Source organism: Berghia stephanieae, chromosome 9 (assembly GCF_034508935.2).
Source record: "Berghia stephanieae isolate SIO BIC M18660-M18661 chromosome 9, UCSD_Bste_1.3, whole genome shotgun sequence".
NCBI lineage: Eukaryota > Metazoa > Mollusca > Gastropoda > Nudibranchia > Aeolidiidae > Berghia > Berghia stephanieae.
In genome coordinates this window covers 46,852,095-46,864,594 of record NC_088368.1, presented here as the reverse complement: position 1 = coordinate 46,864,594, position 12,500 = coordinate 46,852,095, and the positions used below count along the sequence as shown (strand labels likewise).

General features: G+C 38.8%; 1 protein-coding gene across 2 annotated transcripts in view; it reads left to right on the top strand.

The window, feature by feature from the left end:
• LOC144980344 (uncharacterized) overlaps positions 1 to 12,500 on the top strand; it is a gene marked incomplete at its 3' end in the record, with an annotated part of 118,622 nt that overhangs the window by 61,668 nt on the left and 44,454 nt on the right. For both annotated transcript variants that reach the window (XM_078928013.1, XM_078928014.1), the window contains 1 exon segment: positions 1,756 to 2,035. In XM_078928013.1, the coding sequence (XP_078784139.1) occupies positions 1,948 to 2,035 (88 nt within the window).

Below are 12,500 nucleotides of genomic sequence, written 5' to 3'. Positions count from 1 at the left end.
CCCAGTTGGTAGAGCACACGCTTCATAATCAAAACCATTAAGATCGATCCCGGGTGTGCAGTTTTTTTTCTTCTGACCCCCCCCCCCCCCACTCTCCTCGTCCTCTCCCCTTTCCACCCAGATAGGATTGGGTAGCTGGATATGTTTGATCTGGCGGAAAGTACTTTTGAGTCCTATCCAAAGGGTAGCGAGCAATTGCTATTTTTTGTTTCACGGGATAAACTCCAACTGCTGTTGGGCAGGGACCACTTGTAAAGAGCTTTGAGAACGTTTAGTGGATATTGCGCTATATGAAAGCTCAATTTTTAAAACAGAGTTTGTCATTCTGTTCATTAGAAATATTTAATTTAGTAAGCCACGAGATCCCTCGATTTAAAATTGTTAGCATCTCCTAAAACTAAACTTAGATATTTTGGCGAAGGTCTCTTATGAAATTCGGACCCACGATTTGGAATGATCTTCCTCAATGTGTCAGATTTTCGTGCTCAATAGACATGTTCAAAAACAAAATCAAAAACAGTAGTAGTAGTAGTAGTAGTAGTAGTAGTAGTAGTAGTAGTAGTAGTAGTAGTAGTAGGAGGAGGAGGAGGAGGAGGAGGAGGAGGAGTGTTGGTAATAGTAGTAGTAGTAGTAGTAGTAGTAGTAGTAGTAGTAGTAGTAGGTGGAGGAGGAGGAGGAGGAGGAGTAGTGGTAGTAGTAGTAGTGGTAGTAGTGGTAGTAGTAGTAGTAGTAGTAGTAGTAGTAGTAGTAGTAGTAGTAGTAGTAGTAGTAGTAGTAGTAAGAGGAGGAGGAGGAGGAAGAGGAGGAGTAGTGGTAATAGTAGTAGTAGTAGTAGTAGTAGTAGTAGTAGTAGTAGGTAGTGAGGAGGAGGAGGAGTAGTAGTAGTAGTAGTAGTAGTAGTAGTAGTAGTAGTAGGAGGAGGAGGAGTAGTAGTAGTAGTAGTAGTAGTAGTAGTAGTAGTAGTAGTAGTAGTAGTAGTAGTTGTTGTTGTTGTTGTTGTTGTAGCAGTGGTAGTAGTAGTAGTAGTAATAGTAGTAGTAGTAGTAGTAGTAGTAGTAGTAGTAGTAGTAGGAGGAGGAGGAGGAGGAGGAGGAGGAGTGTTGGTAATAGTAATAGTAGTAGTAGTAGTAGTAGTAGTAGTAGTAGTAGTAGGTGGAGGAGGAGGAGGAGGAGGAGTAGTGGTAGTAGTAGTAGTGGTAGTAGTGGTAGTAGTAGTAGTAGTAGTAGTAGTAGTAGTAGTAGTAAGAGGAGGAGGAGGAGGAAGAGGAGGAGTAGTGGTAATAGTAGTAGTAGTAGTAGTAGTAGTAGTAGTAGTAGTAGGAGGAGGAGGAGGAGGAGTAGTAGTAGTAGTAGTAGTAGTAGTAGTAGTAGTAGTAGTAGTAGTAGGAGGAGGAGGAGGAGGAGGAGTAGTAGTAGTAGTAGTAGTAGTAGTAGTTGTTGTTGTTGTTGTTGTTGTTGTTGTAGCAGTGGTAGTAGTAGTAGTAGTAATAGTAGTAGTAGTAGTAGTAGTAGTAGTAGTAGTAGTAGTAGTAGTAGTAGTAGTAGTAGTAGTATAGTAGTAGTATTAGTAGTAGTAGTGGTGTAGTAGTAGTAGTAGTAGTAGTAGTAGTAGTAGTAGTAGTAGTAGTGTAGTGTGTGGTAGTGTGGTAGTAGTAGTAGTAGTAGTAGTAGTAGTAGTAGTAGTAGTAGTAGTAGTAGTAGTAGTAGTAGTAGTAGTAGTAGCCTTGCTATAATGTATATGATTTTTCTGGACAGGACTCAGCTGTTCCCAGCCAAGAAAGAAACTGTGCAAATTACCAGATAGTTTCTAAATACCTTTTAGACTTTCCTATTTTGAGGAAGCGTGTCAAAGGTCAAGGATTTTCTAACGATTTGGAGCCATTGACCAATCAAAATTGTTGTGTATCTTTTTTTGGTGTGTGTTTTTCTTTGGATAAATCTGATTGGATGAACGTGACCTCGAACATGACGGGAGATAACCCTGCATCGCCCACAGCTTGTGACGGCGGAAGCTGCACCGACAACAGTGTATCAAGTAAGTGAATTCCTTCCCTTGTTCTCAATTGATGCTCTGCGTTTAGTTAAAACATTCACAACATCCGTCAGCCTGATATTACGATCCAACGACTCACAAAACTGTGTGTAACCTTAAATGTTTATAGCATGATTGGCGGGCACTATGTAGCGGAAACACGTGTCCTTGTGAATTAACAAGGTGTTAAATCGTAGCCATCGTTAACTTATATGTAGCATGCGCTTGATTAAGAAGCTCACAACATTGCCATCCGGAAATATAACGGACCAACACACAAAACTATGTGTAACCTTGATTGTTAATACTCTGATTGGTACAATGTAGCGGAAACGCGTGTCCTTGTGAAGTATCGAGGTGTAAAATCGTGCCGACTATATAGGAACCTCTAATGTGCAGTGGTAGCACGTCTAAGTGGTAATAGGGTTCAACAGTCGTGACGTCACTTCCCTCTTAGTCACGCATAGTAGCAGGTTTTACACTTTCGGAACAATGGCGGACGCCATTATTTCCATCAGCGCCCTTATTAAATACTTCTCCGACGGTGATAAAAGTGTATCCAGAGGAGAAAAACATTATAAATCTGATCATGTTTTGACTTTTATACATTCTGATCACATGATATGTGAAGAATAAAAAGTAGGTACCGATTTTCTTTGTTTAGGACCAAGCTGCTGGTTGCTGGGCGGTCGTGACGCTAGACTATTGAATCCTATTGATGGTTCCTCCGTAACCTTTTGTTGCTGTGCCTGTCAAACTATTTATGGTTTGTCTGAGACCTCTTGTTGCTATGCCTGTCAAGCTATTTATGGTTTCTCTGTGACCTCTTGTTGCTATGCCTGTCAAGCAATTTATGGTTTCTCTGTGACCTCTTGTTGCTATGCCTGTCAAACTATTTATGGTTTTTCTGTTACCTCTTGTTGCTATGCCTGTCAAACTATTTATGGTTTATCTGAGACCTCTTGTTGCTATCCCTGTCAAGCTATTTATGGTTTTTCTGAGACCTCTTGTTGCTATGCCTGTCAAGCTATTTATGGTTTCTCTGTGACCTCTTGTTGCAATGCCTGTCAAGCTATTTATGGTTTCTCTGTGACCTCTTGTTGCAATGCCTGTCAAGCTATTTATGGTTTCTCTGTGACCTCTTGTTGCTATGCCTGTCAAGCTATTTATGGTTTCTCTGAGACCTCTTGTTGCTATGCCTGTCAAGCTATTTATGGTTTCTCTGAGACCTTTTGTTGCTATGCCTGTCAAGCTATTTATGGTTTCTCTGTGACCTTTTGTTGTTATGCCTGTCAAGCTATTTATGGTTTCTCTGTGTCCTCTTGTTGCAATGCCTGTCAAGCTATTTATAGTTTCTCTGTGACCTCTTGTTGCAATGCCTGTCAAGCTATTTATGGTTTATCTTTGACCTCTTGTTGCTGTGCCTGTCAAACCATTTATGGTTTCTCTGAGACCTCTTGTTGCTATGCCTGTCAAGCTATTTATGGTTTCTCTGAGACTTCTTGTTGCTATGCCTGTCAAGCTATTTATGGTTTCTCTGATTCTTCCTGTTGCTATGCCTGTCAAGCTATTGACATGGATTCTTTTTTTTTACTATTATCTGATAGTATGAGTCTCGAGTTATTCAATCAACATACACTGCATGGACTTTTGAAAATTACTCAGTTATCGTATCGCATTTATTAAAATCAGTCGAATAAACATTTATGTTGTAGTATTTTTGACTCGAAAAAATAAAATAAAGTGTAGATAGAAAGAAGTTGACGTCACCCAGGTCTTTGTTATTGGGGTGGTTTTTTTTTGCCATCCCCGTTTTTGAGTAATTATTACTAAACTGTATTAACCAGACTATAAACGTTCAAGGCTACACATAGCTCTGTGTGTTGCTCCGCTGTACTTCCGGATGTCAATGTTGTGAGCTTCTAAGCCAAGCGCATACTATATTGGCACTGAAATCAACCGCTGACCGTGAACCTAAGACCAAAGAGTGTGTAGGGTAACGTATTGACCAAGAGCTCTCACTTCTCTTAACCGCAATGCTATTGTCGCGTGCCAGGCGAGAGAGCGAGGTAGGTGTGCTCCGCGTGTATCAAGCGCGCTAGGCTTACTGATACAATGAAGAAAATACGAGTAGAAGAAAACAACAGCTCGACGGATCAGATATCTTCTTATTAAATTTGTATTTTAATGATAAAAAATGGGAATTTAAGTTTATGAGACATCATAATATTTAAAACGTCCTACATGTTAAATGTTGCTGTTGACCAGGGACCACCTGTAAAGCGCCTTGAGCAAATTTAGTGGATATTGCGCTATATAAAGCTCAATTTTAAAATATTTTTTAAAAAGGTCATGCTTTACATTATTCTTCACATAAAAATGATATTATATTTAAATATTATTAAGGCATAGCATATCATGTATAATAGACAAGGAAATTTGGTACGGTTTGAGAATGAGGAACAGTATCAACATTAATTTAAAAAATATTATCTTATCAAATTTTTGCTTTTTTCCTTGAATTGGAACAGTTTATAGCCGAACACCACTGTCCATGAGACGTGTTTTTTGCTAGCCATCTTTATTGTTTACTGTCTTAAAACTACGGTACCATCAGTCGGATACACGCTAAGCGTGGCTTCACCAAAAGCGGGAAGTGAGAGCTCTTGGTAACATAACAATCGTTACCTACACGCTCTTTGCTAAGACCCATAGCCACCTAACGTGCTTGCCTATCACCTGGAGTAAACAACCCACAGTTCCTGAGCACCACTCACAAATTTAACACAGATGATTGAATAAAATGCATCGTGTCGTCAGGTTTTGTGATGCAATTCCTTTCTCAGTGTGTCAAAATATTGTGAGAAATACTCACTAACTGGGCCTGACCTGTTTGTGTGTCTGACATGTACTTAGACGAAATCTCAGGCCTTTTCATAAAGAAAATAAATAGTCAAGGGGAAGAAGCGGGGTGAATGGAATGAAATATTCTGATTGGTTAATAAATAGTAACGGGCAAAATATACAATTGAGAATAGAAAGTGTGCGCTTGGCTAAGAAGCTCACAACATTGCCATCCGGACGTATAACAAACCAACGCATAAAACTATGTGTAACCTTGAATGTTTATAGTCTGGTTAATACAGTTTAGTGAGAATTACTCATAAATGCGGCTGGCGAAAAAAAAAAGAACAATAACAAAGACCTGAGTGACGTCAACTTCATTCTATCTGTAAAGAAAAACGATAGAAAACACCTCGTTTGGAATGTGAGAATTCTGAAGGATACTCATAAACGTGGATGGCAAAAAAAAACGATAACAAAGATTTGAGTGACGTCAACTTCATTATATCTATAGATAGAACAAAGTAGATGTCACTCAGGTCTTTGTTATTGTTTTTGTCCAGCCATCTGTACGAGCAGTTCTCATTTAATTACACTTAGATAGCCACGCCTCTCGGACAATCGTCATAATGTAAACAATGGCAGTGATTGGTAAACATGGCAACCTTCACAGATTACACTATCGATGGTATGTGTCTTTGCAAATTAGATTCTATAGTCTGATGTCATGTCGTCCAGCATCGTGGTTCTAAACAAAGAAAATCAGCACTTTTTATTCTTCATGCTGGCTAGAACTTTTCATATGTTTTGTGATCAAAATGTGCAAAAGTCAAAACATGATCAAATTTACAATGTTTTTTTTTCCCCTCTGGGTACGCTTTTATACTCGTCGGAGAAATATTTCGTAAGGGCGTCCGCCATTGTTCCGATGGTTTAGAGAAAGTTACTAAGTTACCATGCGTCATTACGAGGGAAGTGACGTTACGACTGTTGAAGCGTAATACCCACAGTTCTACCGCCTGATCAATTAACCAGTAAATTTTTGACAGTAAGATAAGAGAATGTTACCATCTTACTTTGTTCAAAAGGAAGGAATGTCAAGGACAAGTGAAAGATAAGAAGAGAAGTTTAACCCTCTCCTAACCAACAAAAGGAAAATCGTCACATTAACCCTCTCCTAACCAACAAAAGGAAAATCGTCACATTAACCCTCTCCTAACCAACAAAAGGAAAACCGTCACATTAACCCTCTCCATACCAACAAAAGGAAAACCGTCACATTAACCCTCTCCATACCAACAAAAGGAAAACCGTCACATTCGTTACGATACAACCAACATTTTTCTTATTCAAACTTCTTTGTACATGTACATCATGAAATTTAAAGAAAATGTACAGTGTGTGTTGTAGAGCATGTTTTGATAAAGAAATTATTTATCGTAAGAACTTTACTGCTATTGTGTTTGAGTGGAAAAAAAAAATATTTTTGTCTTAGTTGGGTGTGGTGAAGTTTTGCGGAAAATCCTGAAAATGGCTGGTAAGGAGAGATTTGATGAAAGATAAAGTGACTGTTACTCCAATCGGAAGTAGGAAACCGGAAAGTAAGCAATATAAGAAGTGGCCAGATAATTTAGGGAGAAATCAACCAAACACTATTGGTCGCCACATAACCAATCAAAACGTGGAATTTGTGACACACCTTCACACGTGCTCGGACAAACATAGTTGGTTGTTTATAAACAATGACGTGAATGAAATCGACCTCTCTCTATCTGATCTTTGTTGTTGTTTTTTCATACCGCCGAATGGGTGACTAATTATCACACGATTTTCTCCATCATATTATAAACGTATAAATTTACACAGTGTTTTTATGTGTTGATTCTATTGATCAAGCGGTTAAACAGTGGGTATTTTACTTAGACACATACCATCGATAATAAAGCCTGTGTAGTTTGCTATGTTTACCAATCACTGCCATTGTTTACATAATGACGACTGTCCGAGAGGCGTGGTTATCTAGGTATCAATAGAAATCAACAAACGGAATTAAAATGTAAACAAAAACGATAGAATTATAATCGACGCAATTGTGTGATAACTACAGTCACCCATTTGGAGGTATGAAAACAACAACAATGATCAGAGAGAGGTCGATTTCATTCACGTTATTGTTTATAAAAAACCAAGTATATGTGTCCGAGCACGTGTGAAGGTGTGTCACAAATTCCATGTTTTGATTGGTCAAAAATCTACTTAAATCTATTTCAGCCTTTCCATGGAATAGACCCTGAAGACAACCCCCCCCCGCCTTATGGGATGAATAAAGGCAATTTAATTATTATATTTGTGGCCGCGGTATCACCATCATCATCATCATCATCATCATCATCATCATCATCATCATCATCATCACCACCATTACCACGAGGACCACCACTACAACCACCACCACCACCACAACACCACACCACCACCACCAACCACCACCACCACCACACACCACCACCACCACACCACCACCACCACCACCACTACAACCACCACCACACACAACCACCACCACCACCACTACAACCACCACCACCACACACCACAACACCACCACCACCACCACCACACCACACCACAACCACCACCACCACCACCACCACCACAACCACCCCCACACCACCACCACCACAACCACCACCACCCACCCACCACAACCACCACCACCACCACCACAACCACCACCACCACCACCACCACCACAACCACCACCACCACCACCACCACCACCACCACCACCACCACCACCACCACCAAAAACAAACAAGTAATTAACGATATTCCACGCTGATTAATGTCAGCCGAGCCATGTCATCTTATTTAATAACTCCATTCATTTCAATAATGGGATGACGCTAATGTTGATTTTAATGTTGATGCCACATATTAATCCTCTCCCTACCAGCCATTTTCAGGATTTTCCCCAAAACTTCACCACACCCAACTAACACAAAAATATATATTTTATGTATTCAAACACAATAACATAAAAGTTCTAGCGATAAACGATTTCTTTACCAAAACATTACTCTACAACACACTGTGTTCATTTTCCTTTACATTTTATGATGTACAGAAGAAATAAATTTGAAGAAGAAAAATGTTGGTTGTATCGTAACGAATGTGACTATTTTCCTGTAGTTGGTACGGACAGGGTTAAGATGTAAATCTCACAGAATGCCAACTGCCAACGTGCCCACCGGCAAAATCCATTAATTATCCATCTGACATGTCACGTGACAAATCCACATGTTTACAAAATATAGATCTTCTGATTTTTTAGCAACGAATCTGGGATGTCACGTGTCTATGAACGAAAATGAATATAACAGGCTCAATTTTTAAAAACAAAACAAATTTAAACAAACATGGAACGTTTCGGATTCAAAACCCCTCTTCATCCAATATATTATCAAAAGAAGAGAGCTAATATATGGCTCCGAAGAAGGGGTTTTCGAACCCGAAGCGTTCCATTTTTGGATTTTTTTAAAAGCTAATAGGATTCAATGGTCTGACGTCGCTTCCGCCCAGAAACCAGTAGCTTGGTTCTAAACAAAGAAAATCGGTACTTTTTATTCTTTATGCTGGCTAAAACTTTTTCACATGTCATGTGATCAGAATGTAAAAAAAGCCAAAACATGATCAGATTTATAATGTTCTTCTCCTCTGGATACACTTTTATGCTCGTCGGAGAAATATTTCAAAAGGGCGGTGATGGAGACAATGGCGTCCGCCATTGTTCCGATAGTTTAAAACCAGTTACTATGCGTTAGTCCGAGGGAAATGACGTCACTCACAATTGTTGAATTCTATTCTCATCATGTTAACACTAAGGTCAGTTTTCCTTATATGGGCCATTTGGACTAGTTATCACCATAGTGCCGCTGTGGGGTACAATTAAATATTCACACCATCCGTCAGCCGGATAAAATGTACCAACATACAAAACTCTTTGTAAACTTACATGTTAAACATCTGATTAATAGAATTTAGTGACAACTACTCATGAAAATGCTTGGCTAAAAACAATAATTGTGTCGCTATGTGGTCTAGTGGTATGACACTCGCTTTCGGATCGGAAGGCCCTGGGTTCGTGCCTCGCTTGGCGCATAGTTGAGTCCTTGGAGGTGGCTCTTTACTCACATTCTCTCACCGCACTCAGGTGTAAACTGAGTAACTGATCTTTAACAGCGTTGTCTCTGTCCGAAAAAAGTTTTAATATCGCCTAACAGGCGTCATGTCCCGTCCTACATGTTAAGTGTTACTGTTGGCTACGGACCCTTTGTAAAGTGCTTTGAGCACGTTTAGTGGATAATGCGCTATATAACAAGCTCAATAACAAAAAGGCTGAGTGACGTCAATTTCATTCCTTCTACTGATGCTATGCGTTTAAGTAAAATTCCCTCTAGATTGATACAAGTCAACGTGTAACTATTTACAGGTCTAATCATCCAATTTTTTAATGCCTCGATCCTGGGTGGAGTCGAGTTTTATTTTTTCTTGACCTTCCTGTCCACCCAGCAGTGATTGGCAAGCGCTGTCTGTAAAACATGTCGGAAAGTACCTTGCGATAGATCAGCGTCCTGTTCAAAGAGTAGCAATCAATTGCTATTGTCCGTTTCACGATATGGAAACCGGGACAAACTCCGGTTTTGTGGGCCGATGACTCGGAAGGATTGCTATTATATTTACCTTGTTGTAACAGAAGTACTTTCAAACTAACGTAAGACATTGTCCATTCCAACCAATGTTAAATCAAGGCCAGGATGACGTTCTGTTATAAGACCTGAACATATTTGCACGTTGATTCAAAAGATAATGATTATAATTTCTAATAATGGACAGCTGCTGGAGACCGTTAATTATTGTCAATTATTGTTAATTATATTAATGGAATATTTGCTAACAGCCCATGGTAATACCAAAAGTATCCACAAGCCTTTTTTGTTATAAATTTTATATTATTAGTTAGAATTAAGAAATAGGCTTCAACAGTCGTGACGTCACTTCCCTCGTAATGACGTTAGGTTAGTTTGCTTTGAGCACATACAGTGGACATTACGCTATATAAAAGCTCAAGTTTTTGTTTTGTTTAAGGTTATGAATAACACCGTGGCTATTGGATTTGTGATGTATGAAAATTAAAATTAATTTATTTTTTTTTTGGGTGGGGGGGGGGACATGAAGGGAAAGTCAATGTAAAACACGTTGTCTTCAGTCGTAGCCATCGTTAACTTTTTGTCTGACTATAGCCATCGTTAACTTTTTGTCTGACTATAGCCATCGTTAACTTTTTGTCTGACCGTAGCCATCGTTAACTTTTTGTCTGACCGTAGCCATCGTTAACTTTTTGTCTGACCGTAGCCATCGTTAAGTTTCCGTCTGACCGTAGCCATCGTTAACTTTTTGTCTGACCGTAGCCATCATTAACTTTTCGTCTGACCGTAGCCATCGTTAAGTTTCCGTCTGACCGTAGCCATCATTAACTTTTCGTCTGACTATAGACATCGTTAACTTTTCGTCTGACCGTAGCCATCGTTAACTAATAGCCTGACACTGACCAAAAAAAGTTACGTCAAAAGACCAGTCTTTGGCCACAAAAGAAAACAAATCGTGAGTTGTATTCAATAGTTCAACCAATGGAATCACTTGTTTCCTTGAGCTCTACTTACAACTTACGAGACGGTGCACAATCCTAAAAAAATGACGTCAAACTGCCAGGACTAGTGGGTTCTAGCGTAGCCATTGTTATGTAAAAGGCTGACACTGAAATTCAAAAGGACTGGCAGTTTGACGTCATTATTTGTTTTTGCACCGTCTAGTGAGTTGTCGTTAGTAGAGCTCATGGAAACAAGTTATTTCATTGGTTGAACTATTGAATACAACTCACGATTTGTTTTCTTTTGTGGCCAAAGACTGGCATTTTGACGTCATTTTTTGGTCAGTGTCAGGCCATAACTTTACGAACGCCACGGTTCTAGTGAGTTAACGATGACTACGCTTCAGTTCGCACTTGAAGCACTCAATAGATAGAACGAAATTGACGTCATTCACGTCTTTGTTTTTGCTTTTTACCATCCACGTTTATGAGTAATTCTCACTAAACTGTGTCAACCAGACTATAAACGACCAAGATTACACACAGTTTTGTGTGTTGGTCCGTTATAGTTCCGGATGGCAATGTTGTGAGTTTCTTACCCAAGCGCACATCATCTATAGAATAAGACTTATCAACTATTACGAACAATTATTAGCATTACGATATGTTGTCTCCAATAGGCTTTAACAGTCGTGACGTCACTTCCCTCGTTATGACACAAAGTAACTTAGAAACTGGTTCTAAACTATCGGAACTAAGGCGGACGCCCTTATGAAATACTTCTCCGACGAGCATAAAAGTGTATCCAGGAAAAAAAATCATTATAAATCTGATCATGTTTTGACTTTTATACATTCTGATCACAAGACATGTGAAAAAGTTCTAGCCAGCATGAAGAATAAAAAGTACCGATTTTCTTTTTGTTTAGAGCCAAGCTGCTCGTTGCTGGGCGGACGTGACGTCAGACTATTGAATCCCATTTCACAACTTCCAGAGCCATTCTGTGTCATTAAAATTGATTAAAAATGAAATTTGATACCAGACTCTATCATATTGAAGGTTTTTAAAGTTTTATTTTATCCTTTTGAGGGAAAATTGTTGAATTCTAAATTTAGCCATGGCCACTCCTGCTTCTAATAGATAGTATGCGCTTGGCAAAGAAGCTCACAACATTACCATCCGGAAGTATAACGGACCAACACACAAAACTCTGTGTAACCTTAAACGTTTATGGTCTGGTTAATACAGTTTAGTGAGAATTACTCATAAACGCGGATGGCAAAAATATAAATAAGTAAATAAATAAATAACAAAGACCCGAGTGAAGTCAACTTCGAATTATCTATAGAATATATAAATAAAATCAAATTCTCTTTATTCATCCCATAGGGTAAATTTGTCTCTCGGGTCTAGTCCAAGGAACGAATGGAATAACCCAGCCTCTTTGTGAGTGTGATTGAACACGAGAAAAATATCTCGTTTAATAAATTATACAAAGAAATGAAAGAATCGTATATGTGACCCATCGTCTCAAAACGGTATTATGTCGGAACGAACCATATGCTTAAAAGCCGAATTAAATGTTAAACTGGTCAAAAATATAAATTGTTGGCATTAGCACCCTAAAATATGGTGTCCATTCTCCTCAATAGAACATCCATCTCAACACAAGTCTGATATTTCTGGCTATAAATTCAATTTTCAACATCTTAACAATCCCGACTTAATACCGTTTTAAGGCGAAGGGTCACATATTATTATTTGACATAATACTATTTTTTTACTACCGGATAAAAAACTTGAAATAGTCAAAGAAAACTAGAAGTAACAGAAACAAGTAGATTTTTGCCCAGTTTTCAATCACAATCGAGTTTTCTTGTGGTAAAAATTTCGGGAAAAATGCCAAAAGCCGTTAGAAGACTGTTGTGGTTTTTGTAAAAAAAAAATTTTAAAAAAATTAAAAAGGAGAATTTT